This window comes from Mobula birostris, chromosome 13 (genome assembly GCF_030028105.1).
Source record: "Mobula birostris isolate sMobBir1 chromosome 13, sMobBir1.hap1, whole genome shotgun sequence".
NCBI lineage: Eukaryota > Metazoa > Chordata > Chondrichthyes > Myliobatiformes > Myliobatidae > Mobula > Mobula birostris.
The window spans coordinates 3,007,010-3,031,100 of record NC_092382.1 but is presented as its reverse complement, the minus strand read 5'-3'; the positions used below and the strand labels follow the sequence as shown (position 1 = coordinate 3,031,100).

At 54.8% G+C, this 24,091-nt stretch overlaps 2 protein-coding genes across 2 annotated transcripts in view; one reads left to right on the top strand and one right to left on the bottom strand.

Annotated features, from left to right (window-relative positions):
- LOC140208221 (NACHT, LRR and PYD domains-containing protein 3-like) overlaps positions 1-24,091 on the bottom strand; it is a 60,916-nt gene that overhangs the window by 20,214 nt on the left and 16,611 nt on the right. The window lies entirely within an intron of this gene.
- Positions 1,287-23,892, top strand: LOC140207365 (uncharacterized). The gene is made up of 6 exons (XM_072275915.1): positions 1,287-1,311; positions 2,064-2,339; positions 2,529-2,601; positions 2,917-2,985; positions 3,296-3,498; positions 23,873-23,892. Exons 1-6 carry the CDS (start codon positions 1,287-1,289, stop codon positions 23,890-23,892), a joined length of 666 nt encoding a protein of 221 aa, XP_072132016.1.

Below are 24,091 nucleotides of genomic sequence, written 5' to 3'. Positions count from 1 at the left end.
CATAACAAGGGGAATTGAGTATTAGAGCAAAGAAGTCCTTCTGCAGCTGTACAGGGCCCTGGTGAGACCACACCTGGAGTACTGTGTGCAGTTTTGGTCTCCAAATTTGAGGAAGGACATTCTTGCTATTGAGGGAGTGCAGCGTAGGTTCACAAGGTTAATTCCCGGGATGGCGGGACTGTCATATGTCGAAAGATTGGAGCGACTGGGCCTGTATACTCTGGAATTTAGAAGGCCGAGAGGGGATCTAATTGAAACATCTATAATTATTAAGGGATTGGACATGCTGGAGGCAGGAAACATGTTCCTGCTGATGGGTGAGTCCAGAACCAAAGGCCACAGTTTAAGAATAAGGGGTAGGCCATTTAGAACGGAATTCAGGAAAAACTTTTTCACCCAGAGAGTGGTGGATATATGGAATGCTCTGCACCGGAAGGCTGTGGAGGCAAAGTCTCTGGATGTTTTTTAGAAAGAGATGGATAGAGCTCTTAAAGATAGTGGAATCAAAGGTTACGTGATAAGGCAGGAACTGGATTCTGATTGTGGATGATCAGCCATGATCACAGTGAATGGCGGTTCAGGCTCGAAGGGTCGAATGGCCTACTCCTGCACCTAATGTCTCTTGTCTATTTTCTATAGGACCCTGTCCGGGGTATGTGGGGTCTCACAGTTTGTCAGGACCATGTCAGGAGTGTGTGGGGTCTCACAGTGTGTCCGGACCCTGTCAGGGGTGTGTAGGGTCTCGCTGTGTGTCAGCACCCTGTCAGGGGTGTGTAGGGTCTCACAGTGTGTCAGGTCCCCGTCAGAGGTGTGTGGGGTCTGACAATGTGTCAGGGCCCTGTCAAGGGTGCGTGGGGTCTCACAGTGTGTCAGGACCGTGCCAGGGGTGTGTGGGGTCTCACAGTGTGTCCGGACCCTTTCATGTGTGTGTGGTGTCGCGTGGTGTGTCACGATCCTGTGAGGGGTGTGTGTGGTCTCACAGTGTGTCAGGACTGTGTCAGGGTTGTGTGGGGTCTCACAGTTTTCAGGAGCCTGTCAGGGGTGGGAGGGGTCTCACAGTGTGTCAGGAGCTGTGCCGGGGTGTGTGGGGTCTCACTGGTTGTCTGGACACTGATGTGTGTGGGATCACAATGTGTGTCAGGACCCTGTCAGGGTTATGTGGCGTCTCACAGTGCGTCATGTCCCTGTCAGGGGTGTGTGGCGTCTGACAGTGCGTCATGTCCCTTCTGGGGTGTGGGGGGTCTCACAGCGTTTCTGAACCCTGTCAGGGGTGTGTGCGGTCTCACATGTGTCAGGACCTTTTTGGGGCCTGTGGGGTCTCACAATGTGTCAGGACCCTTTTGGGGCCTGTGGGGTCTCACAGTGTGTCAGGACCCTTTTGGGGTGTGTGGTGTCTCACAGTGTGTCAGGACCCCTCTGGGGTGAGTGGGGTCCCACAGTGTTTCTGAACCCTGTCAGGCATGTGTGCCGTCTCACAATGTGTCAGGACCCTTTTGGGGCCTGTGGGGTCTCACAGTGTGTCAGGACCATGTCAGGAGTGTGTGGGGTCCCACAGTGTGTCCGGACACTGTGAGGGGTGCGTGGAATCTCACAGTGTGTCAGGTCCCCGTCAGAGGTGTGTGGGGTCTGACAATGTGTCGGGGCCCTGTCAGGGGTACGTGGGATCTCACAGAGTGTCAGGACCCTCTCAGGAGTGTGTTGGATCTCACAGTCTGTCAGGACCATATCCTGGGTGTGTGGGGTCTCACAATGTGTCAGGAACCTGTCTGTCAGTTGTGTGTGTGGTCTCACAATGTGTCAGGACCGTGCCAGGGATGTCTGGGGTCTCACAGTGCGTCACGTCCCTGTCAGGGATGTGTGGCGTCTCACAGTGCGTCAGGACGCTGTCAGGTGTGTGTGGCATCCACAATGTGTCAGGACCCCTCTGGGGTGTGTTGGGTCCCACAGTGTTTCTCAACCCTGTCAGGCATGTGTGCTGTCTCACAATGTGTCAGGACCCTTTTGGGGCCTGTGGGGTCTCACAGTGTGTTTGGACCCTCTCAGGGGTGTGTCGGATCTCATAGTCTGTCAGGACCCTATCCTGGGTGTGTGGGGTCTCACAATGTGTCAGGAACCTTTTGGGGTGTGTGGGGTCTCACAGTGTGTCAGGACCCTGTCAGGTGTGTGTGGCGTCCACAGTGGGTCAGGACCCTGCCAGGGTTGTGTGGGATCGCAGTGTGTGTCAGGACCCTGTCAGGGGTGTGTGGTCTCACAGTGTGTCAGGACCCCTCTGGGGTGTGTGGGGTCTCACAGTGTTTCTGAACCCTGTCACGGGTGTGTGGGGTCTCACAGTGTGTCAGGTCCCTGTCAGGGGTGTGTGGGGTTTCACTGTGTGTCAAGGCACTGTGAGTGGTTTGTGCGGTTTCACAGTGTGTCAGGATCTTGTGGTGGTTGTGGGGGGTCTCACAGTGTGTCAGGATGCTGTTGTGGGGGATCTAACAGTGAGTCAGAACCCTCTCAGGTGTGTATGGGATCGCAATGTGTGTCAGGACCCTGTCAGGGCTGTGTGGCGTCTCACAGTGCGTCAGGTCACTGTCAGGGGTGTGTTGGATCTCACAGTGTGTCAGGAGCCCTTTCAGGTGTGTGTGGGGTCTCACAGTGTGTCAGGTCCCTGTCAGGAGTGTGTGGGGTCTCACAGTGTAACAGGACACTGTCTGTCAGTTGTGTGTGGGGTCTCACAGCGTGTTTGAACCATACCAGGGGTGTGTGGGTTCTCACAGTCTGTCAGGACGCTGTCACGGGTTTGTGGGGTTTCACTGTGTGTCAGGACCCTGTGATTTGTTTGGGGGTCTCACAGTGTGTCGGGACCCTTTTCTGGGGGTGGGGGGGAATCTCACAGTGTGTCAGGATCCTTTTGGGGTGTGTGGGGTCTCACAGTGCTTCTGATCCCTGTCAGGGGTGTGTGGGATCTCACCGTGTGTCAGGACCCTCTCAGGGGTGTATGGGGTCTTACAGTGTGTCAGGACCCTACCTAGGTTGTGTGAGGTCTCACAGTGTGTCTGGACCCTGCCAGGGGTATGTGAGGTCTCACAGTTTGTCTGGACACTGTCGGGGAGGGTGGGGCGGTCTCACAGTGTATCATGACCATCTCAGATGTGTGTGGGATTTCAATGTGTGTCCGGACCCTGTCATGCGTATGGCGTCTCACAGTGTGTCAGAACCCTGTCATGCGTGTGGCGTCTCACAGTGCATCAGGATCTTGTTAGGGGTGTCTGGGGTCTCACAGTGTGTCATCACCCTCTCGGGGGTGTGTTAGGACTCACAGTGTGCCAGGACCCTGTCAGGGTTATGTGGGGTTTCACAGTGTGTCAGGACACTGTCAGGGGTGTGTGGTGTCTCACAGTGTGTCTGAACACTGTCAGGGGTGTGTGGGATCTCACCGTGTGTCAGGACCCTCTCAGGGGTGTGTGGGGTCTTACAGTGTGTCATCACCCTCTCGGGGGTGTGTTAGGACTCACGGTGTGTCAGAACCCTGTCAGGGGTGTGTGGTGTCTCACAGTGCATCAGGATCTTGTTAGGGGTGTCTGGGGTCTCACAGTGTGTCATCACCCTCTCGGGGGTGTGTTAGGACTCACAGTGTGTCAGAACCCTGTCAGGGGTGTGTGGTGTCTCACAGTGCATCAGGATCTTGTTAGGGGTGTGTTAGGACTCACAGTGTGTCATCACCCTCTCGGGGGTGTGTTAGGACTCACAGTGTGCCAGGACCCTGTCAGGGTTATGTGGGGTTTCACAGTGTGTCAGGACACTGTGAGTGGTTTGTGGGGTCTCATACTGTGTCAGAACCCTCTCAGATGTGTGTGGGATCGCAATGTGTGTCAGGACCCTGTCAGGGGTGTGTGGCATCTCACAGTCTGTCAGGACGCTATCCAGGGTGTGTGTGGTCTCACAGTCTGTCAGGACCCTGTCAGGTGAGTGTGGAGTCTCACAGTGCGTCAGGTCCTTGTCAGGGGTGTGTGTGGTCTCACAGTGTGTCAGGAACGTGTCAATAGTGTGTGGGGTCTCACAGAGTGTCAGGACCCTGTCTGTCAGTTGTGTGTGTGGTCTTAAAGTGTGTCAGGTCCCTGTCAGTGGTGTGTGGGGTGTCACAGTGTGTCAGGACCTTTTCAGGTGTGTGTGGGGTCTCACAGAGTGTCAGGACCGTGTGAATAGTGTGTGGGATATCAATGTGTGTCAGGACGTTGTCAGGGGTGTGCGGCGTCTCACAATGTGTCAGGTCCCTGTCAGGGGCGTGTGGGGTCTCACTGTGTGTCAGGTCCCTGTGATGGGTGTGTGGGGTCTCACACTGTGTCAGGACCCTGTCGGGTTGTGTGAGGTCTCACAGTGTGTCAGGGCCCTCTCAGGCGTGTGTGGCATCTCACAGCGTTTCCTGAGCCTGTCAGGGGTGTGTGCGGTCTCACAGTGTGACAGGACCCTGTCATGGGGGTGTGGGGTTTTACAGTTTGACTGGACAGTGCCAGGGGTGTGTGGGGTTTCATAGTATGTCAGGACCCTGTCAGGGGTGTGTGGGGTCGCACAGTGTGTCAGGACCCTGTCAGGGGTGTGTGGGGTCGCACAGTGTGTCAGGTCACTGCCAGGTGTGTGCAGTTTCTCACAGTATGTCAGGTCGCTGTCAGGGGTGTGTGGGGTCTCACAGTATGTCAGGTCGCTGTCAGGGGTGTGTGGGGTCTTACAGTGCGTCAGGACCCTGCCTGGGTTGTGTGGGGTCTCACAGTTTGTCTGGACCCTGCCAGGTGTGCGTGGGGTCTCAGAGTGTGTCTGGACACTGTCAGGGGGCGTCTCACAGTGTGTCAGGACCCTCTCAGGTGTGCGTGTGATCTCAATGTGTGTCAGGTCCCTATCAGTTGTGTGTGGCGTCTCACAGTGTGTCAGCTCGCTGTCAGGGGTTTGTGTGTGGTCTGACAGTGTGTCAGTGTGTCAGGACCCTGACAGGGTTGCTTGAGGTCTCACAGTGCGTCAGGACCCTGTCGGGAGTGTGTGGGGACTCACAGTGTGTCAGGACCCTGTCAGGTGTGTGTGGCGTCCACAGTGTGTCAGGACCCCTCTGGGGTGTGTTGGGTCCCACAGTGTTTCTCAACCCTGTCAGGCATGTGTGCTGTCTCACAATGTGTCAGGACCCTTTTGGGGCCTGTGGGGTCTCACAGTGTGTTTGGACCCTCTCAGGGGTGTGTCGGATCTCATAGTCTGTCAGGACCCTATCCTGGGTGTGTGGGGTCTCACAATGTGTCAGGAACCTTTTGGGGTGTGTGGGGTCTCACAGTTTGTCTGGACCCTGCCAGGTGTGCGTGGGGTCTCAGAGTGTGTCTGGACACTGTCAGGGGGCGTCTCACAGTGTGTCAGGACCCTCTCAGGTGTGCGTGTGATCTCAATGTGTGTCAGGTCCCTATCAGTTGTGTGTGGCGTATCACAGTGTGTCAGCTCGCTGTCAGGGGTTTGTGTGTGGTCTGACAGTGTGTCAGTGTGTCAGGACCCTGCCTGGGTTGTGTGGGGTCTCACAGTTTGTCTGGACCCTGCCAGGTGTGCGTGGGGTCTCAGAGTGTGTCTGGACACTGTCAGGGGGGGTCTCACAGTGTGTCAGGACCCTCTCCGGTGTGCGTGGGATCTCAATGTGTGTCAGGTCCCTATCAGTTGTGTGTGGCGTCTCACAGTGTGTCAGCTCACTGTCAGGGGTTTGTGTGTGGTCTGACAGTGTGTCAGGACCCTGACAGGGTTGTTTGAGGTCTCACAGTGTGTCAGGACCCTGTCGGGAGTGTGTGGGGACTCACAGTGTGTCAGGATCTTGTTGGGGGTGTGTGGGGTCTCCCAGTGTGTTAGGATCCTGTTAGGCGTGCTGGAGTCTCACAGTGCGTCATCACCCTCTCGGGTGTGTGTGAGGTATCACAGTTTGTCAGGACCCTGTCAGGGGTGTGTGGGGTCTCACAGTGTGTCAGATAACTGTCATGGGTGGTCTCACAGTGTGTCAGAAGCCTGTCAGATGTGTGTGGGATCTCAATCTGTGTCAGGACCCTCTTACGTGTGTGTGGCGTCTCACAATGTGTCAGGTTGCTGTCAGGGGTGTGTGGGGTCTCGCAGTGTGTCAAGACCCTGTCAGGGTCTTGTGAGAGGGTTCTGAGAGTTTTACGGGAACCTCTCAGGGGTGTGTGCGGTCTCACAGTGTGTCAGGAATTTGTCAGGGGTGTGTGGTGTCTCACAGTTTGCCAGGTCCCTGCCAGGAGTGTGTGGGGTCTCACAGGGTGTCAGGGCCCTGTCAGTGGTGTGTGGGGTCTCACACTGTGACAGGCCCCTGGCAGGGTTGTGTGGGGTTTCACTGTGTGTCTGGATACTGTGCGTGGTTCGTGGGGTTTCACAGTGTGTCAGGATCTGGCTGTGGGTGTGGGTGGTCTCACAGTGGGTCAGGACGCTGTTGCGGGGTGTCTCACAGTGTGTCAGAACCCTCTCAGATGTATGTGGGATCGCAATGTGTGTCTGGACCCTGTCAGGGGTGTGTGGCGTTTCATAGTGCGTCAGGTCCCTGTCAGGGGTGTGTGGGGTCTCAGTGTGTCAGGAACCTGTGAGGGGTGTGTGCGGTCTCACAGTGTGTCAGGACCCGTTTGGGCTGTGTCGGGTCTCACAGTGTGTCAGGACCCTATCCAGGGTGTGTGGGGTCTCACAGTATGTCAGGACTATGTCAGGGGTGTGTGGGGTCTCACAGTGTGTCAGGGTCCTGTCAGGGGTGTGTGGGGTCTCACAGTATGTCAGGACCCTGTCAGGGGTGTGTGGGGTCTCACACTGTGTCAGGTCCCTGTCAGGGGTGTGTGGGGTCTCACAGTGTATCAGGGTCCTGTAAGGGGTGTGTGGGGTATCACAGAGTGTCATCAGTGTGAAAGCAAGCATGCAAGTACAGCAGGCAGTGAAGAAAGCTAATCGCATGCTGGCCTTCATAACAAGGGGAATTGAGTATTAGAGCAAAGAAGTCCTTCTGCAGCTGTACAGGGCCCTGGTGAGACCACACCTGGAGTACTGTGTGCAGTTTTGGTCTCCAAATTTGAGGAAGGACATTCTTGCTATTGAGGGAGTGCAGCGTAGGTTCACAAGGTTAATTCCCGGGATGGCGGGACTGTCATATGTCGAAAGATTGGAGCGACTGGGCCTGTATACTCTGGAATTTAGAAGGCCGAGAGGGGATCTAATTGAAACATCTATAATTATTAAGGGATTGGACATGCTGGAGGCAGGAAACATGTTCCTGCTGATGGGTGAGTCCAGAACCAAAGGCCACAGTTTAAGAATAAGGGGTAGGCCATTTAGAACGGAATTCAGGAAAAACTTTTTCACCCAGAGAGTGGTGGATATATGGAATGCTCTGCACCGGAAGGCTGTGGAGGCAAAGTCTCTGGATGTTTTTTAGAAAGAGATGGATAGAGCTCTTAAAGATAGTGGAATCAAAGGTTACGTGATAAGGCAGGAACTGGATTCTGATTGTGGATGATCAGCCATGATCACAGTGAATGGCGGTTCAGGCTCGAAGGGTCGAATGGCCTACTCCTGCACCTAATGTCTCTTGTCTATTTTCTATAGGACCCTGTCCGGGGTATGTGGGGTCTCACAGTTTGTCAGGACCATGTCAGGAGTGTGTGGGGTCTCACAGTGTGTCCGGACCCTGTCAGGGGTGTGTAGGGTCTCGCTGTGTGTCAGCACCCTGTCAGGGGTGTGTAGGGTCTCACAGTGTGTCAGGTCCCCGTCAGAGGTGTGTGGGGTCTGACAATGTGTCAGGGCCCTGTCAAGGGTGCGTGGGGTCTCACAGTGTGTCAGGACCGTGCCAGGGGTGTGTGGGGTCTCACAGTGTGTCCGGACCCTTTCATGTGTGTGCGGTGTCGCGTGGTGTGTCACGATCCTGTGAGGGGTGTGTGTGGTCTCACAGTGTGTCAGGACTGTGTCAGGGTTGTGTGGGGTCTCACAGTTTTCAGGAGCCTGTCAGGGGTGGGAGGGGTCTCACAGTGTGTCAGGAGCTGTGCCGGGGTGTGTGGGGTCTCACTGGTTGTCTGGACACTGATGTGTGTGGGATCACAATGTGTGTCAGGACCCTGTCAGGGTTGTGTGGGGTCTCACAGTTTTCAGGAGCCTGTCAGGGGTGGGAGGGGTCTCACAGTGTGTCAGGAGCTGTGCCGGGGTGTGTGGGGTCTCACTGGTTGTCTGGACACTGATGTGTGTGGGATCACAATGTGTGTCAGGACCCTGTCAGGGTTATGTGGCGTCTCACAGTGCGTCATGTCCCTGTCAGGGGTGTGTGGCGTCTGACAGTGCGTCATGTCCCTTCTGGGGTGTGGGGGGTCTCACAGCGTTTCTGAACCCTGTCAGGGGTGTGTGCGGTCTCACATGTGTCAGGACCTTTTTGGGGCCTGTGGGGTCTCACAATGTGTCAGGACCCTTTTGGGGCCTGTGGGGTCTCACAGTGTGTCAGGACCCTTTTGGGGTGTGTGGTGTCTCACAGTGTGTCAGGACCCCTCTGGGGTGAGTGGGGTCCCACAGTGTTTCTGAACCCTGTCAGGCATGTGTGCCGTCTCACAATGTGTCAGGACCCTTTTGGGGCCTGTGGGGTCTCACAGTGTGTCAGGACCATGTCAGGAGTGTGTGGGGTCCCACAGTGTGTCCGGACACTGTGAGGGGTGCGTGGAATCTCACAGTGTGTCAGGTCCCCGTCAGAGGTGTGTGGGGTCTGACAATGTGTCGGGGCCCTGTCAGGGGTACGTGGGATCTCACAGAGTGTCAGGACCCTCTCAGGAGTGTGTTGGATCTCACAGTCTGTCAGGACCATATCCAGGGTGTGTGGGTCTCACAGTGTGTCAGGAACCTGTCTGTCAGTTGTGTGTGTGGTCTCACAGTGTGTCAGGAACCTGTCTGTCAGTTGTGTGTGTGGTCTCACAATGTGTCAGGACCGTGCCAGGGATGTCTGGGGTCTCACAGTGCGTCACGTCCCTGTCAGGGATGTGTGGCGTCTCACAGTGCGTCAGGACCCTGTCAGCTGTGTGTGGCGTCCACAGTGTGTCAGGACCCCTCTGGGGTGTGTTGGGTCCCACAGTGTTTCTCAACCCTGTCAGGCATGTGTGCTGTCTCACAATGTGTCAGGACCCTTTTGGGGCCTGTGGGGTCTCACAGTGTGTTTGGACCCTCTCAGGGGTGTGTCGGATCTCATAGTCTGTCAGGACCCTATCCTGGGTGTGTGGGGTCTCACAATGTGTCAGGAACCTTTTGGGGTGTGTGGGGTCTCACAGTGTGTCAGGACCCTGTCAGGTGTGTGTGGCGTCCACAGTGGGTCAGGACCCTGCCAGGGTTGTGTGGGGTTTCACAGTGTGTGTCAGGACCCTGTCAGGTGTGTGTGGGGTCTCACAGTGCGTCAGGTCCCTGTCAGGTGTCTGCGGGGTCCACAGTGTGACAGGACACTGTCCATAGTGTGTGGGGTCTCACACTGTGTCTGGACCCTGCCAGGTGTGTGTGGGGTCTCACAGTGTGTGAGGACCCTGTCGGGGGTGGAGGGGCGGTCTCACAGTGTGTCAGGATCCTCCTAAGTGTGTGTGGGATCTCAATGTGTGTCAGGACCCTGTCAGTTGTGTGTAGCGTCTCACAGTGTGTCAGGTCGCCGTCAGGTGTGTGTGTGGTCTCACAGTGTGTCAGGACCCTACCAGGGTTGTGTGGGATCGCAATGTGTATCAGGACCCTGTCAGGTGTGTGTGGCGTCCACCGTGGGTCAGGTCGCTGTCAGGGGTGTGTGGGGTCCCACAGTGTCTCTGAACCCTGTCAGGCATGTGTGCCATCTCACAATGTGTCAGAACACATTTGGGGTCTGTGGGGTCTCACAGTGTGTCAGGACCATGTCAGCGGTGTGTAGGGTCTCGCTGTGTGTCAGCACCCTGTCAGGGGTGTGTAGGGTCTCACAGTGTGTCAGGTCCTCGTCAGAGGTGGTGGGGTCTGACAATGCGTCAGGGCCCTGTCAGGGGTGTGTAGGGTCTCACAGTGTGTCAGGTCCTCGTCAGAGGTGGTGGGGTCTGACAATGCGTCGGGGCCCTGTCAGGGGTGTGTGCAGTCTCACAGTGTGTCAGGACCATGTCAGCGGTGTGTAGGGTCTCGCTGTGTGTCAGCACCCTGTCAGGGGTGTGTAGGGTCTCACAGTGTGTCAGGTCCTCGTCAGAGGTGTGTGGGGTCTGACAATGCGTCAGGGCCCTGTCAGGGGTGTGTGGGGTCTCACAGAGTGTCAGGACCCTTTCATATGTGTGTGGTGTCGTGTGGTGGGTCACGATCCTATCGGAGGTGTGTGGGGTCTCACAGTGTGTCAGGACCATGTCAATAATGTGTGTGGGGTCTCACAGGGTGTCAGGACCCTGTTAGGGGTGTGTGGGGTCTCACAGTGTCTCTGGACCCTGTCAGGCATGTGTGGCATCTCACAATGTGTCAGGACCCTTTTGGGGCCTGTGGGGTCTCACAGTGTGTCAGGACCATGTCAGGAGTGTGTGGGATCCGACAGAGTGTCCGGACCCTGTCATGTGTGTGTAGGGTGTTGCTGTGTGTCAGGACCCTGTCAGGGGTGTGTGGCATCTCACAGTGTGTCAGGACCCCTCAGGTGTGAGTGGGGTCCCACAGTGTTTCTGAACCCTGTCAGGCGTGTGTGCCATCTCACAATGTGAAGGACCCTTTTGGGGCCTGTGGGGTCTCAGAGTGTGTCAGCACCCTGTCAGGGGTGTGTAGGGTCTCACAGTGTGTCAGGTCACCGTCAGAGGTGTCTGGGGTCTGACAGTGTGTCAGGGCCCTGTCAGGCGTGTGTGCCATCTCACAATGTGTCAGGACCCTTTTGGGGGGTGTGGGGTCTCACAGTGTGTCAGGACCATGTCAGGAGTGTGCGGGATCCCACAGTGTGTCCGGACCCTGTCAGGGGTGTGTAGGGTCTCGCTGTGTGTCAGCACCCTGTCATGGGTGTGTAGGGTCTCACAGTGTGTCAGGTCCCCGTCAGAGGTGTGTGGGGTCTGACAGTGTGTCAGGGCCCTGTCAGGGGTGTGTGGGGTCTGACAGTGTGTAAGGGCCCTGTCAGGGGTGTGTGGGGTCTCACAGTGTGTCAGGACCGTTCCATGGATGTGTGGGGTCTCACAGTTTGTCAGGACCCTTTCATGTGTGTGTGGTGTCGTGTGGTGTGTCACGATCCTATCAGGGGTGTGTGTGGTCTCATAGTGTGTCAGGACCCTGTCAGTGGTTTGTGGGGTCTCACAGTGTGTCAGAACCCTGCCTGGGTTGTTTGGGGTCTCACAGTGTGTCAGGAACCTATCCAGAGTGTGTGGGGTCTCACAGTGCGTCAGGACCCTGCCAGGGGTATGTGGGATTGCAATATGTGTCAGGACCCTGTCAGGTGTGTGTGCGGTCTCGTAGTGTGTCAGGACCCTATCCAGGGTGTGTGGGGTCTCACAGTGCGTCAGGACCCTGCTAGGGTTGTGTGGGATCGCAATTTGTGTCAGGACCCTGCCAGGCGTGTGTGGGATCGCAATGTGTGTCAGGACCCTGTCAGGTGTGTGTGGCGTCCACAGTGGGTCAGGTCGCTGTCAGGGGTGTGTTAGGTCTCACGGTGTGTCTGGACCCTCTCAGGTGTGTGTGGGATCTTAATGCATGCCAGGACACCGTGAGTGGTTTGTGGGGTTTCACAGTGTGTCAGGATCTGATCGTGGGTGTGTGGGGTCTCACTGTGTGTCAGAACACTCTCAGATGTGTGTGGGATCGCAATGTGTGTCAGGACGCTGTCAGGAGTGTGTGGCGTCTCACAGTGCGTCATGTCCCTGTCAGGGTTGTGTGGGGTCTTACAGTGTGTCAGGACCCTTTTGGGGCCTGTGGGGTCTCACAGTGTGTCCGGACCCTGTCTGGTGTGTGTGGAGTCTCACAGTGCGTCAGATCCCTGTGGGGTCTCACAGTGTGTCAGGACCGTGTCAATAGTGTGTGGGGTCTCACAGTGTGTCAGGACCCTGTTAGGGGAGTGCGGGGTCTCACAGTGTGTCTGGACCCTGTCAGGTGTGTGTGGCGTCTCACAATGTGTCAGGACCCTTTTGGGACCTGTGGGGTCTCACAGTGTGTTAGGACCCTCTCAGGGTGTGTCGGATCTCACAGTCTCTCAGGACCCTATCCTGGGTGTGTGAGGTCTCACAATGTGTCAGGATCCTTTTGGGGTGTGGGGCGTCTCACAGTGTGTCAGGACCCTTTTGGGGCCTGTGGGGTCTCACAGTGTGTCAGGACCATGTCAGGAGTGTGTGGGATCCCACAGTGTGTCCGGACCCTGTCAGGGGTGTGTAGGGTCTCGCTGTGTGTCAGCACTCTGTCAGGTGTGTGTAGGGTCTCAGTGTGTCAGGACCGTGCCAGGGGTGTGTGAGGTCTCACAGTTTGTCAGGACCCTTTCATGTGTGTGTGGTGTCGTGTGGTGTGTCACGATCCTATCGGGGGTCTGTGTGGTCTCACAGTGTGTCAGGACCCTGTCAGGTGTGTGTGGCGTCCACAGTGGGTCAGGTCGCTGTCAGGGGTGTGTGGGGTCCGACAGTGTTTCTGAACCCTGTCAGGCGTGTGTGCCGTCTCACAATGTGTCAGGACCCTTTTGGGGCCTGTGGGGTTTCACAGTGTTTTAGGACCCTCTCAGGGGTGTGTCGGATCTCACAGTCTCTCAGGACCCTATCCTGGGTGTGTGGGGTCTCACAATGTGTCAGGAACATTCTGGGGTGTGTGGGGTCTCACAATGTGTCAGGACCCTTTTGGGGTGTGTGGGGTCTCGCAGTGTGTCTGGACGCTGCCAGGGGTGTATGGGGTCTCACAGTATGTCAGAACCCTTTCAATGTGTGTGGGATCGCAATGTGTGTCAGGTCGCTGTCAGGGGTGTGTTAGGTCTCACGGTGTGTCTGGACCCTCTCAGGTATGTGTGGGATCCTAATGCGTGTCAGGACCCAGTCAGTGGTGTGTGGGGTCTCACAGTGTGTTAGGACCCTGCCAGGGTTGTGTGGGGTTTCACAGTGTGTCAGGACACCGTGAGTGGTTTGCGGGGTTTTACAGTGTGTCAGGATCTGGTCGTGGGTGTGTGGGGTCTCACTGTGTGTCAGAACACTCTCAGATGTGTGTGGGATCGCAATGTGTGTCAGGACGCTGTCAGGAGTGTGTGTGTCGTCTCACAGTGCATCAAGTCCCTGTCAGGGTTGTGTGGGGTCTTACAGTGTGTCAGGACCCATTTGGGGCCTGTGGGGTCTCACAGTGTGTCAGGACCATGTCAGGAGTGTGTGGGATCCCACAGTGTGTGCGGACCCTGTCAGGGGTATGTAGGGTCTCGCTGTGTGTCAGCACCCTGTCAGGGGTGTGTAGGGCCTGACAGTGTGTCAGGGCCCTGTCAGGGGTGTGTGCAGTCTCAGTGTGTCAGGACCGTTCCAGGGATGTGTGGGGTCTCACAGTGTGTCAGGACCCTTTCATGTGTGTGTGGTGTCGTGTGGTGCGTCACGATCCTATCAGGGGTGTGTGTGGTCTCACAGTGTGTCAGGACCCTGTCAGTGGTTTGTGGGGTCTCACAGTGTGACAGGTCCCTGTTAGGGGTGTGTGGGGTCTCACAGTGTGTCAGAACCCTGCCTGGGTTGTTTGGGGTCTCACAGTGCGTCAGGACCCTGCCAGGGATGTGTGGGATCGCAGTGTGTGTCAGGACCCTGTCAGGTGTGTGTGGCGTCCACAGTGCGTCATGTCCCTGTCAGGGTTGTGTGGGGTCTTACAGTGTGTCAGGACCCTTTTGGGGCCTGTGGGGTCTCACAGTGTGTCCGGACCCTGTCTGGTGTGTGTGGAGTCTCACAGTGCGTCAGATCCCTGTGGGGTCTCACAGTGTGTCAGGACCGTGTCAATAGTGTGTGGGGTCTCACAGTGTGTCAGGACCCTGTTAGGGGAGTGCGGGGTCTCACAGTGTGTCTGGACCCTGTCAGGTGTGTGTGGCGTCTCACAATGTGTCAGGACCCTTTTGGGACCTGTGGGGTCTCACAGTGTGTTAGGACCCTCTCAGGGTGTGTCGGATCTCACAGTCTCTCAGGACCCTATACTGGGTGTGTGAGGTCTCACAATGTGTCAGGAACCTTTTGGGGTGTGTGGTGTCTCACAATGTGTCAGGACCCTTTTGGGGCCTGGGGGGTCTCACAGTGTGTCCGGACCCTGTCAGGGGTGTGTAGGGTCTCGCTGTGTGTCAGGTCACCGTCAGAAGTGTATGGGGTCTGACAGTGTGTCAGGGCCCTGTCAGGGGTGTGTGCAGTCTCACAGTGTGTCAGGACCGTGCCAGGTGTGTGTGAGGTTTCACAGTTTGTCAGGACCCTTTCATGTGTGTGTGGTGTCGTGTGGTGTGTCACGATCCTATCGGGGCTGTGTGTGGTCTCATAGTGTGTCAGGACCCTGTCAGTGGTTTGTGGGGTCTCACAGTGTGACAGGTCCCTGTTAGTGGTGTGTGGGGTCTCACAGTGTGTCAGCACCCTGCCTGGGTTGTTTGGGGTCTCACAGTGTGTCAGGACTGTGTCAGGGTTGTGTGGTGTCTCACAGTGTGTCAGGACTCTCTCAGTGGTGTGTCGGATCTTACAGTCTGTCAGGACCCTATCCAGGGTGTGTGGGGTCTCACAGTGTGTCTGGACCCCTCAGGTGTGAGTGGGGTCGCACAGTGTTTCTGAACCCTGTCAGGCGTGTGTGCCGTTTCACAATGTGTCAGGACCCATTTGGGGCCTGTGGGGTCTCACAGTGTGTCAGGACCATGTCAGGAGTGTGTGGGATCCCACAGTGTGTGCGGACCCTGTCAGGGGTATGTAGGGTCTCGCTGTGTGTCAGCACCCTGTCAGGGGTGTGTAGGGTCTGACAGTGTGTCAGGGCCCTGTCAGGGGTGTGTGCAGTCTCAGTGTGTCAGGACCGTTCCAGGGATGTGTGGGGTCTCACAGTGTGTCAGGACCCTTTCATGTGTGTGTGGTGTCGTGTGGTGCGTCACGATCCTATCAGGGGTGTGTGTGGTCTCACAGTGTGTCAGGATCCTGTCAGTGGTTTGTGGGGTCTCACAGTGTGACAGGTCCCTGTTAGGGGTGTGTGGGGTCTCACAGTGTGTCAGAACCCTGCCTGGGTTGTTTGGGGTCTCACAGTGCGTCAGGACCCTGCCAGGGATGTGTGGGATCGCAGTGTGTGTCAGGACCCTGTCAGGTGTGTGTGGCGTCCACAGTGGGTCAGGTCGCTGTCAGGGGTGTGTGGGGTCCGACAGTGTTTCTGAACCCTGTCAGGCATGTGTGCCGTCTCACAATGTGTCAGGACCCTTTTGGGGCCTGTGGGGTTTCACAGTGTTTTAGGACCCTCTCAGGGGTGTGTCGGATCTCAAAGTCTCTCAGGACCCTATCCTGGGTGTGTGCGGTCTCACAATGTGTCATGAACATTCTGGGGTGTGTGGGGTCTCACAATGTGTCAGGACCCTTTTGGGGTGTGTGGGGTCTCGCAGTGTGTCTGGACGCTGCCAGGGGTGTATGGGGTCTCACAGTATGTCAGAACCCTTTCAATGTGTGTGGGATCGCAATGTGTGTCAGGTCGCTGTCAGGGGTGTGTTAGGTCTCACGGTGTGTCTGGACCCTCTCAGGTATGTGTGGGATCTTAATGCGTGTCAGGACCCAGTCAGTGGTGTGTGGGGTCTCACAGTGTGTTAGGACCCTGCCAGGGTTGTGTGGGGTTTCACAGTGTGTAAGGACACCGAGTGGTTTGTGGGGTTTCACAGTGTGTCAGGATCTGGTCGTGGGTGTGTGGGGTCTCACTGTGTGTCAGAACACTCTCAGATGTGTGTGGGATTGCAATGCGTGTCAGGACGCTGTCAGGAGTGTGTGGCGTCTCACAGTGCGTCAAGTCCCTGTCAGGGGTGTGTGGGGTCTTACAGTGTATCAGGATCCTTTTGGGTCCTGTGCGGTCTCACAGTGCGTCAGGACTCTCTCAGGGGTGTGTCGGATCTCACAGTCTGTCAGGACACTATGTAGGGTGTGTGGGGTCTCACAGTTGTCCGGACCCTGTCTGGTGTGTGTGGAGTCTCACAGTGCGTCAGGTTCCTGTCAGGTCCCTGTGGGGTCTCACAGTGTGTCAGGACCGTGTCAATAGTGTGTGGGGTCTCACAGAGTGTCACGACCCTGTTAGGGGAGTGCAGGGTCTCACAGTGTGTCTGGACCCTGTCAGGTATGTGTGGGATCTCACAATGTGTCAGGACCCTTTTGGGGCCTGTGGGGTCCCACAGTGTGTTAGGACCCTCTCAGGGGTGTGTCGGATCTCACAGTCTCTCAGGACCCTATCCTGGGTGTGTGGGGTCTCACAATGTGTCAGGATCCTTTTGGGGTGTGTGGCGTCTCACAGTGTGTCAGGACCCTTTTGGGGCCTGTGGGGTCTCACAGTATGTCAGGACCATGTCAGGAGTGTGTGGGATCCCACAGTGTGTCCGGACCCTGTCAGGGGTGTGTAGGGTCTCGCTGTGTGTCAGCACCCTGTCAGGGGTGTGTGGGGTCTCACAGTGTGTCAGGTCACCGTCAGAGGTGTGAGTGGTCTGACAGTGTGTCAGGGCCCAGTCAGGGGTGTGTGCAGTCTCACAGTGTGTCAGGACCGTTCCAGGGGTGTGTGGGGTCTCACAGTGTGTTAGGACCCTGCCAGGGTTGTGTGGGGTTTCACAGTGTGTCAGGACACGGTGAGTGGTTTGTGGGGTTTCACACTGTGTCAGGATCTGGTCGTGGGTGTGTGGGGTCTCACTGTGTGTCAGAACACTCTCAGATGTGTGTGGGATCGCAATGTGTGTCAGGATGCTGTCAGGAGTGTGTGGCGTCTCACAGTGCGTCTAGTCCCTGCCAGGAGTGTGTGGGGTCTTACAGTGTGTCAGGATCCTTTTGGGGCCTGTGGGGTCTCACAGTGCGTCAGGACCCTGCCAGGGATGTGTGGGATCGCAATGTGTGTCAGGACCCTGTCAGGCGTGTGTGCCGTCTCACAATGTGTCAGGACCCTTTTGGGGCCTGTGGGGTTTCAAGTGTTTTAGGACCCTCTCAGGGGTGTGTCGGATCTCACAGTCTCTCAGGACCCTATCCTGGGTGTGTGGGGTCTCACAATGTGTCAGGAACATTCTGGGGTGTGTGGGGTCTCACAATGTGTCAGGACCCTTTTGGGGTGTGTGGGGTCTCGCAGTGTGTCTGGACGCTGCCAGGGGTGTATGGGGTCTCACAGTATGTCAGAACCCTTTCAATGTGTGTGGGATCGCAATGTGTGTCAGGTCGCTGTCAGGGGTGTGTTAGGTCTCACGGTGTGTCTGGACCCTCTCAGGTATGTGTGGGATCTTAATGCGTGTCAGGACCCAGTCAGTGGTGTGTGGGGTCTCACAGTGTGTTAGGACCCTGCCAGGGTTGTGTGGGGTTTCACAGTGTGTCAGGACACCGTGAGTGCTTTGCGGGGTTTTACAGTGTGTCAGGATCTGGTCGTGGGTGTGTGGGGTCTCACTGTGTGTCAGAACACTCTCAGATGTGTGTGGGATCGCAATGTGTGTCAGGACGCAGTCAGGAGTGTGTGGCGTCTCACAGTGCGTCAAGTCCCTGTCAGGGGTGTGTGGGGTCTTACAGCGTGTCAGGATCCTTTTGGGTCCTGTGCGGTCTCACAGTGTGTCAGGACTCTCTCAGGGGTGTGTCGGATCTCACAGTCTGTCAGGACACTATCTAGGGTGTGTGGGGTCTCACAGTTATCCGGACCCTGTCTGGTGTGTGTGGAGTCTCACAGTGCGTCAGGTCCCTGTCAGGTCCCTGTGGGGTCTCACAGTGTGTCAGGACCGTGTCAATAGTGTGTGGGGTCTCACAGTGTGTCAGGACCCTGTTAGGGGAGTGCGGGGTCTCACAGTGTGTCTGGACCCTGTCAGGTATGTGTGGCATCTCACAATGTGTCAGGACCCTTTTGGGGCCTGTGGGGTCCCACAGTGTGTTAGGACCCTCTCAGGGGTGTGTCGGATCTCACAGTCTCTCAGGACCCTATCCTGGGTGTGTGGGGTCTCACAATGTGTCAGGATCCTTTTGGGGTGTGTGGCGTCTCACAGTGTGTCAGAACCCTTTTGGGGCCTGTGGGGTCTCACAGTGTGTCAGGACCATGTCAGGAGTGTGTGGGATCCCACAGTGTGTCCGGACCCTGGCAGGGTTGTGTAGGGTCTCGCTGTGTGTCAGCACCGTGTCAGGGGTGTGTGGGGTCTCACAGTGTGTCAGGTCACCGTCAGAGGTGTGAGTGGCCTGACAGTGTGTCAGGGCCCAGTCAGGGGTGTGTGCAGTCTCACAGTGTGTCAGGACCGTTCCAGGGGTGTGTGGGGTCTCACAGTGTGTCAGGACCCTTTCATGTGTGTGTGGTGTCGTGTGGTGTGTCACGATCCTATCAGGGGTGTGTGTGGTCTCATAGTGTGTCAGGACCCTGTCAGTGGTTTGTGGGGTCTCACAGTGTGACAGGTCCCTGTTAGTGGTGTGTGGGGTCTCACAGTGTGTCAGCACCCTGCCTGGGTTGTTTGGGGTCTCACAGTGTGTCAGGACCCTGTCATGGTTGTTTGAGGTCTCACAGTGTGTCAGGATCCTGTCGGGGGTGTGTGGGGTCTTACAGTGTGTCAGAACCCTCTCAGATGTGTGTGGGATCACAATGTGTGTCTGGACCCTGTCAGTGGTGTGTGCGGTCTCGTAGTGTGTCAGGACCCTATCCTGGGTGTGTGAGGTCTCACAATGTGTCAGGATCCTTTTGGGGTGTGTGGCGTCTCACAGTGTGTCAGGACCCTTTTGGGGCCTGTGGGGTCTCACAGTGTGTCAGGACCATGTCAGGAGTGTGTGGGATCCCACAGTGTGTCCGGACCCTGTCAGGGGTATGTAGGGTCTCGCTGTGTGTCAGCAACCTGTCAGGGGTGTGTAGGGTCCGACAGTGTGTCAGGGCCCTGTCAGGGGTGTGTGCAGTCTCAGTGTGTCAGGACCGTTCCAGGGATGTGTGGGGTCTCACAGTGTGTCAGGACCCTTTCATGTGTGTGTGGTGTCGTGTGGTGCGTCACGATCCTATCAGGGGTGTGTGTGGTCTCACAGTGTGTGAGGACCCTGTCAGTGGTTTGTGGGGTCTCACAGTGTGACAGGTCCCTGTTAGGGGTGTGTGGGGTCTCACAGTGTGTCAGAACCCTGCCTGGGTTGTTTGGGGTCTCACAGTGTGTCAGGAGCCGGCCAGGTGTGTGTGCAGTCTCACAGTGTGCCAGGTCTCCCTCAGGGATGTGTGGTGTCTCACAGTGTGTCAGGACCCTCTCAGTGGTGTTTGAGGTACCACAATGTGTCAGGACCCTGTCAGGTGTGTGTGGGATCTCGCTGTGTGTCAGCACCCTGTCAGAGGGGTGTAGGGTCTCACAGTGCGTCAGGACCCTGTCAGGGGTGTGTTGGGTCTTACAGTGTGTCAGCACCCTGTCAGGGGTGTGTGGGGTCTCATACAGTGTGTCAGGAGCCGGCCAGGGGTGTGTGGGGTCTCACAGTGTGCCAGTTCCCTGGCAGGGGTGTGTGGGGTCTCACAGTGTGTCAGGAGCCAGCCAGGGGTGTTTGAGGTATCACAATGTGTCTGGACCCTTTTGGGAGTGTGTGGGGTCTCACAGTGTGTGAGAACCGAGTCCAGGTTGTGTGGGGTCTTACAGTGTGTCCGGACCCTGCCAGTGGTGTGTCGGGTCTCACAGTGTGTCAGGACCCTCTCAGGTTTGTGTCCGGTCTCACAGCGTGTCAGGAGCCGGCCAGGGGTGTGTGGGGTCTGACTGCGTGACAGGATGTTGTCAGGGGTGCGTAGGTCTCAGGGTGTCTCAGGACACGATCAGGGGTCTGTGCAGTCTCACAGTGTGTCAAGATCTTGGCGATCTGGAAGGAATCTAGAGCAGCTGGATGACCTTCGACTCATAAGGGAGAATGAGGCAGTCATAGATGAGAGCTACAGGGAGGTAGTCACACTTAGGCTGTCGGAAGCAGGTCGTTGGGTGACGGTCAGAGGGGGGAAAGTGAAGGTGAGCAGACAGGCAGTGCAGAGCACCCCTGTGGCCATTTCCCTCAATAATATGTTCACCATTCTGGATACTGTTTGCGGGGACAACCGACCGGGTGTGAGCCACGGTGGCAGGGCCTCTGGCACTGAGTCTGACCCTGTGGTGCAGAAGGGTGGGACGGAGAAGAGGAGAGCTGTCGTCATTGGAGACTCTATAGTCAGGGGAGCAGACAGGAGATTTTGTGGACGTGAGAAGGACAGCCGCATGGTTTGTTGTTTCCCGGGTGCCAGATCCGGGATGTCTCTGACCGGGTGCACGACATCCTGGTATGAGAGGGAAAGCAACCAGAAGTCGTGGTACATGTTGGCACCAACGACATAGGCAGGAAGAGGGATGAGGTCCTGAAGTGTGAGTTTCGGGAACTAGGCAGAAGGCTGAAGAACAGGACCTCAAGGGTGGCGTTCTCAGGATTGCTGCCAGTGCTACGTGACAGTGATGGTAAGAATTGGAGGAGATGGCAGTTGAATGCGTGGCTGAGGAGTTGGTGCAGGGAGCAGGGGGTTTGGATCATTGGGATCTCTTCTGGGGTATTCTTCACTTATGTGAAGAACAAAAGGATGACAGGAGTGAAGGTAGGTCCATTTAGATAAAGGTGGGAAGAAGTGCCTGGAAGCTGTGGAAGTGAGTGAGGTGCTCAATGAATACTTCTCTGCAGTTTTCACCAATGAGAGAGAACTTGATGATGGTGAGGACAATATGAGTTAGGTTGATGTTCTGGAGCATGTTGATATTAAGGGAGAGGAGGAGTTGGAGTTGTTAAAATACATTAGGATGGATAAGTCCCTTGGGCTAGACAGAATATTCCGCAGGCTTCTCCATTAGGTGGGGGAAGAGATTGCTGAGCCTCTGGCTAGGATCTTTATGTCCTCGTTGTCCACGGGAATGGTACCAGAGGACTGGAGGGAGGCGAATGTTGTCCCTTTGTTCAAAAAAGGTAGTAGGGATAGTCCGGGTAATTATAGACCAATGAGCCTTACGTCTGTGGTGGGAAAGCTGTTGGAAAAGATTCTTAGAGATAGTATTTATGGGCATTTAGAGAATCATGGTCTAATCAGGGACAGTCAGCATGGCTTTGTGAAGGGCAGATCGTGTCTAACAAGCCTGATAGAGTTCTTTGAGGAGGTGACCAGGCACATAGATGAGGGTAGTGCAGTGGATGTGATCTACATGGATTTTAGTAAGGCATTTGACAAGGTTCCACACAGTAGGCTTATTCAGAAAGTCTGAAGGCATGGGATCCAGGGAAGTTTGGCCAGGTGGATTCAGAATTGGATTGCCTGCAGAAGGCAGAGGGTGGTGGTGGAGGGAGTGCATTCAGATTGGAGGGTTGTGATTAGTGGTGCCCCACAAGGATCTGCTCTGGGACCTCTAATTTTCATGATTTTTATTAACGACCTGGAGGTGGGGGTAGAAGGGTGGGTTGGCAAGTTTACAGATGACACAAAGGTTGGTGGTGTTGTAGATAGTGTAGAGGACTGTCGAAGATTGCAGAGAGATATTGATAGGATGCATAAATGGGCTGAGAAGTGGCAGATGGAGTTCAACCCGGAGAAGTGTGAGGTGGTACACTTTGGAAGGACAAACTCCAAGACAGAATACAAAGTAAATGGCAGGATACTTGGTAGTGTGGAGGAGCAGAGGGATCTGGGGTACATGTTCACAGATCCCTGAAAGTTGCCTCACAGGTAGATAGGCTTATGGGTTGTTGGCTTTCATAAGTCGAGGGATAATGTCTAAGAGTCGCAATGTAATGATGCAGCTCTATAAAACTCTGGTTAGGCCACACTTGGAGTACTGTGTCCAGTTCTGGTCGCTTCACTATAGGAAGGATGTGGAAGCATTGGAAAGGGTACAGAGGAGATTTACCAGGATGCTGCCTGGTTTAGAGATTATGGATTATGATTAGAGATTAAGGCAGCTAGGGCTTTACTCTTTGGAGAGGAGGAGGATGAGAAGAGACATGATAGAGGTGTATAAGATATTAAGAGGAATAGATACAGTGGACAGCCAGTGCCTCTAAACATCTGGAGAAGAGTGATGCATATGTGAGAGTGCTGTTCTCGGACTACAGTTCAGTATTCAACACCATCATTCCCTCCAGGCTTGACAAGATGCTCAGAGACCTCGGCCTTGACCCTGCCTTGTGCAGCTGGATCGTGGCGTTCCTGTCAGATTGCCAGCAGACGGTAAGAGTGGGCTCCCTCACCTCTGCCCCTCTGACACTCGATGTAGGTGCCCCTCAGGGCTGTGTCCTAAGCTCCCTCCTTTACTCTCTGTATACACATGACTGTGTCGCCACCCACAGCTCCAATCTGCTAATTAAATTTGCTGACGATACTATATGGATTGGCCAAATCTCAAATAATAACGAGGTAGCCTACATAGAAGTCATCACCCTGACACAGTGGTGTCAGGAGAACAACTTCTCCCTCAATGTCGCAAAAGCAAAGGAGCTGGTCGCAATGTCGCAAGAACAAGAGGAATGGAGACAGGCTAACCTCTATTGACATCAATGGATCTGGGGCTGAGAGGGTGAACAGCTTTAATTTCCTTGGCATTCACGTCACCGAGGATCTCACATGGTCTGTACACACCGGCTGTGTTGTGAAACGAGCACAACAGCATCTCTTTCACCTCAGGTGGTTGAGGAAGTTTGGTATGGGCCCCCAAATGCTGACGATTTTCTACAGGGGCACAGTTGAGAGCATCCTGACTGGCTGCATCATTACATGGAATGGGAACTGTACTTCTCTCAATCGCAGGGCTCTGCAGAGAGTGGTGCGGACAGCCCAGTGCATCTGTAGACGTGAACTTCCTACTATTCAGGGCTTTTCAGAGACGGGGTAAAAAGGACCCAAAGGATCATTCTGAACCCAAGTCTCACCAACCACAACCTGTTCCAGCTGCTAACTATCCGGGAAACGGTACCACAGCATAAAAGCCAGGACCAACAGGCTCCGGGACAGCTTCTTCCACCAGGACATCAGACTGATTAATTCACGCTGATACAAATCTATTTCTACAATTGTACACATATATACACGCTCACCGCACACACTTTACTGTAATTGTGCTGCTGGTGCAGAAAAACAGTTTACACGACATGTGTCTGTGATATTAACCCTGATTCTGAGAATTTTTATCCGGCTGTTGTCTCATTTTTTTAGATCTGTTATTCACCATACTCATACTGTCCTCATTCATATCAATCTAAGTGTGATCCAGTGCACATGGCGTTTTCTAGAAACTGTCATTTAAGTTCTTATTTTTCTTGGCATATTTTCCAGATCTGTTTCAGACCAGGATATTATACCAAAATTATACGTCAATATGGGCATAGTGAGTGTATACTACCTTTGTTATATTTTTACTGTTCAGCTCTGTTTGGCAGATTTTCTTGATCCTTGATGTAAATTCAGATTTTCTTCAGCCTTGAAGTAAATTTTGTTGGAAGGTTTTCCTTTATCACACGATTATCTATTTTCTTTGCTTATTGATATCCTAAGTATATGTTTCATATTCTGTTGTATTGTCCCCTGATGCTCTGTTTGATATTCTACTGGCTCTATTGCACCTTTCTTTATGTTTCATGTTCTGTACTTTTCTAGTCTAAAGTTCATGCTTATATCTTTAGAAGTTAGTTCCATTATTTGAAATATTTGTTTCAGCTTTGCTGATGCAAGAGCAAGTAATTTCAAATCATCAATGTATAGCTGTGCAAACGTATAATTCGTATTTTTACCTGATTTGATACCTGATTTTTGTCCGTTTCAGTAAATTATGAGCAGGTTTAAAGCCAAACAGAACCATACTGGCCTTAGTGAGTCGCTCTGGAAAATCCCTCAATTTTGATAATGGTGGTTGTCCCTTTGTGGTTGTTAATAGGACGATTATTTTATGCCAATGATTCATCAGATGTTGTAGAAATTTCACAAGTATTGGATGAATTTTATATCTATTTGGAACTTCTCTTAACCATGTGAGGGAGAGAAT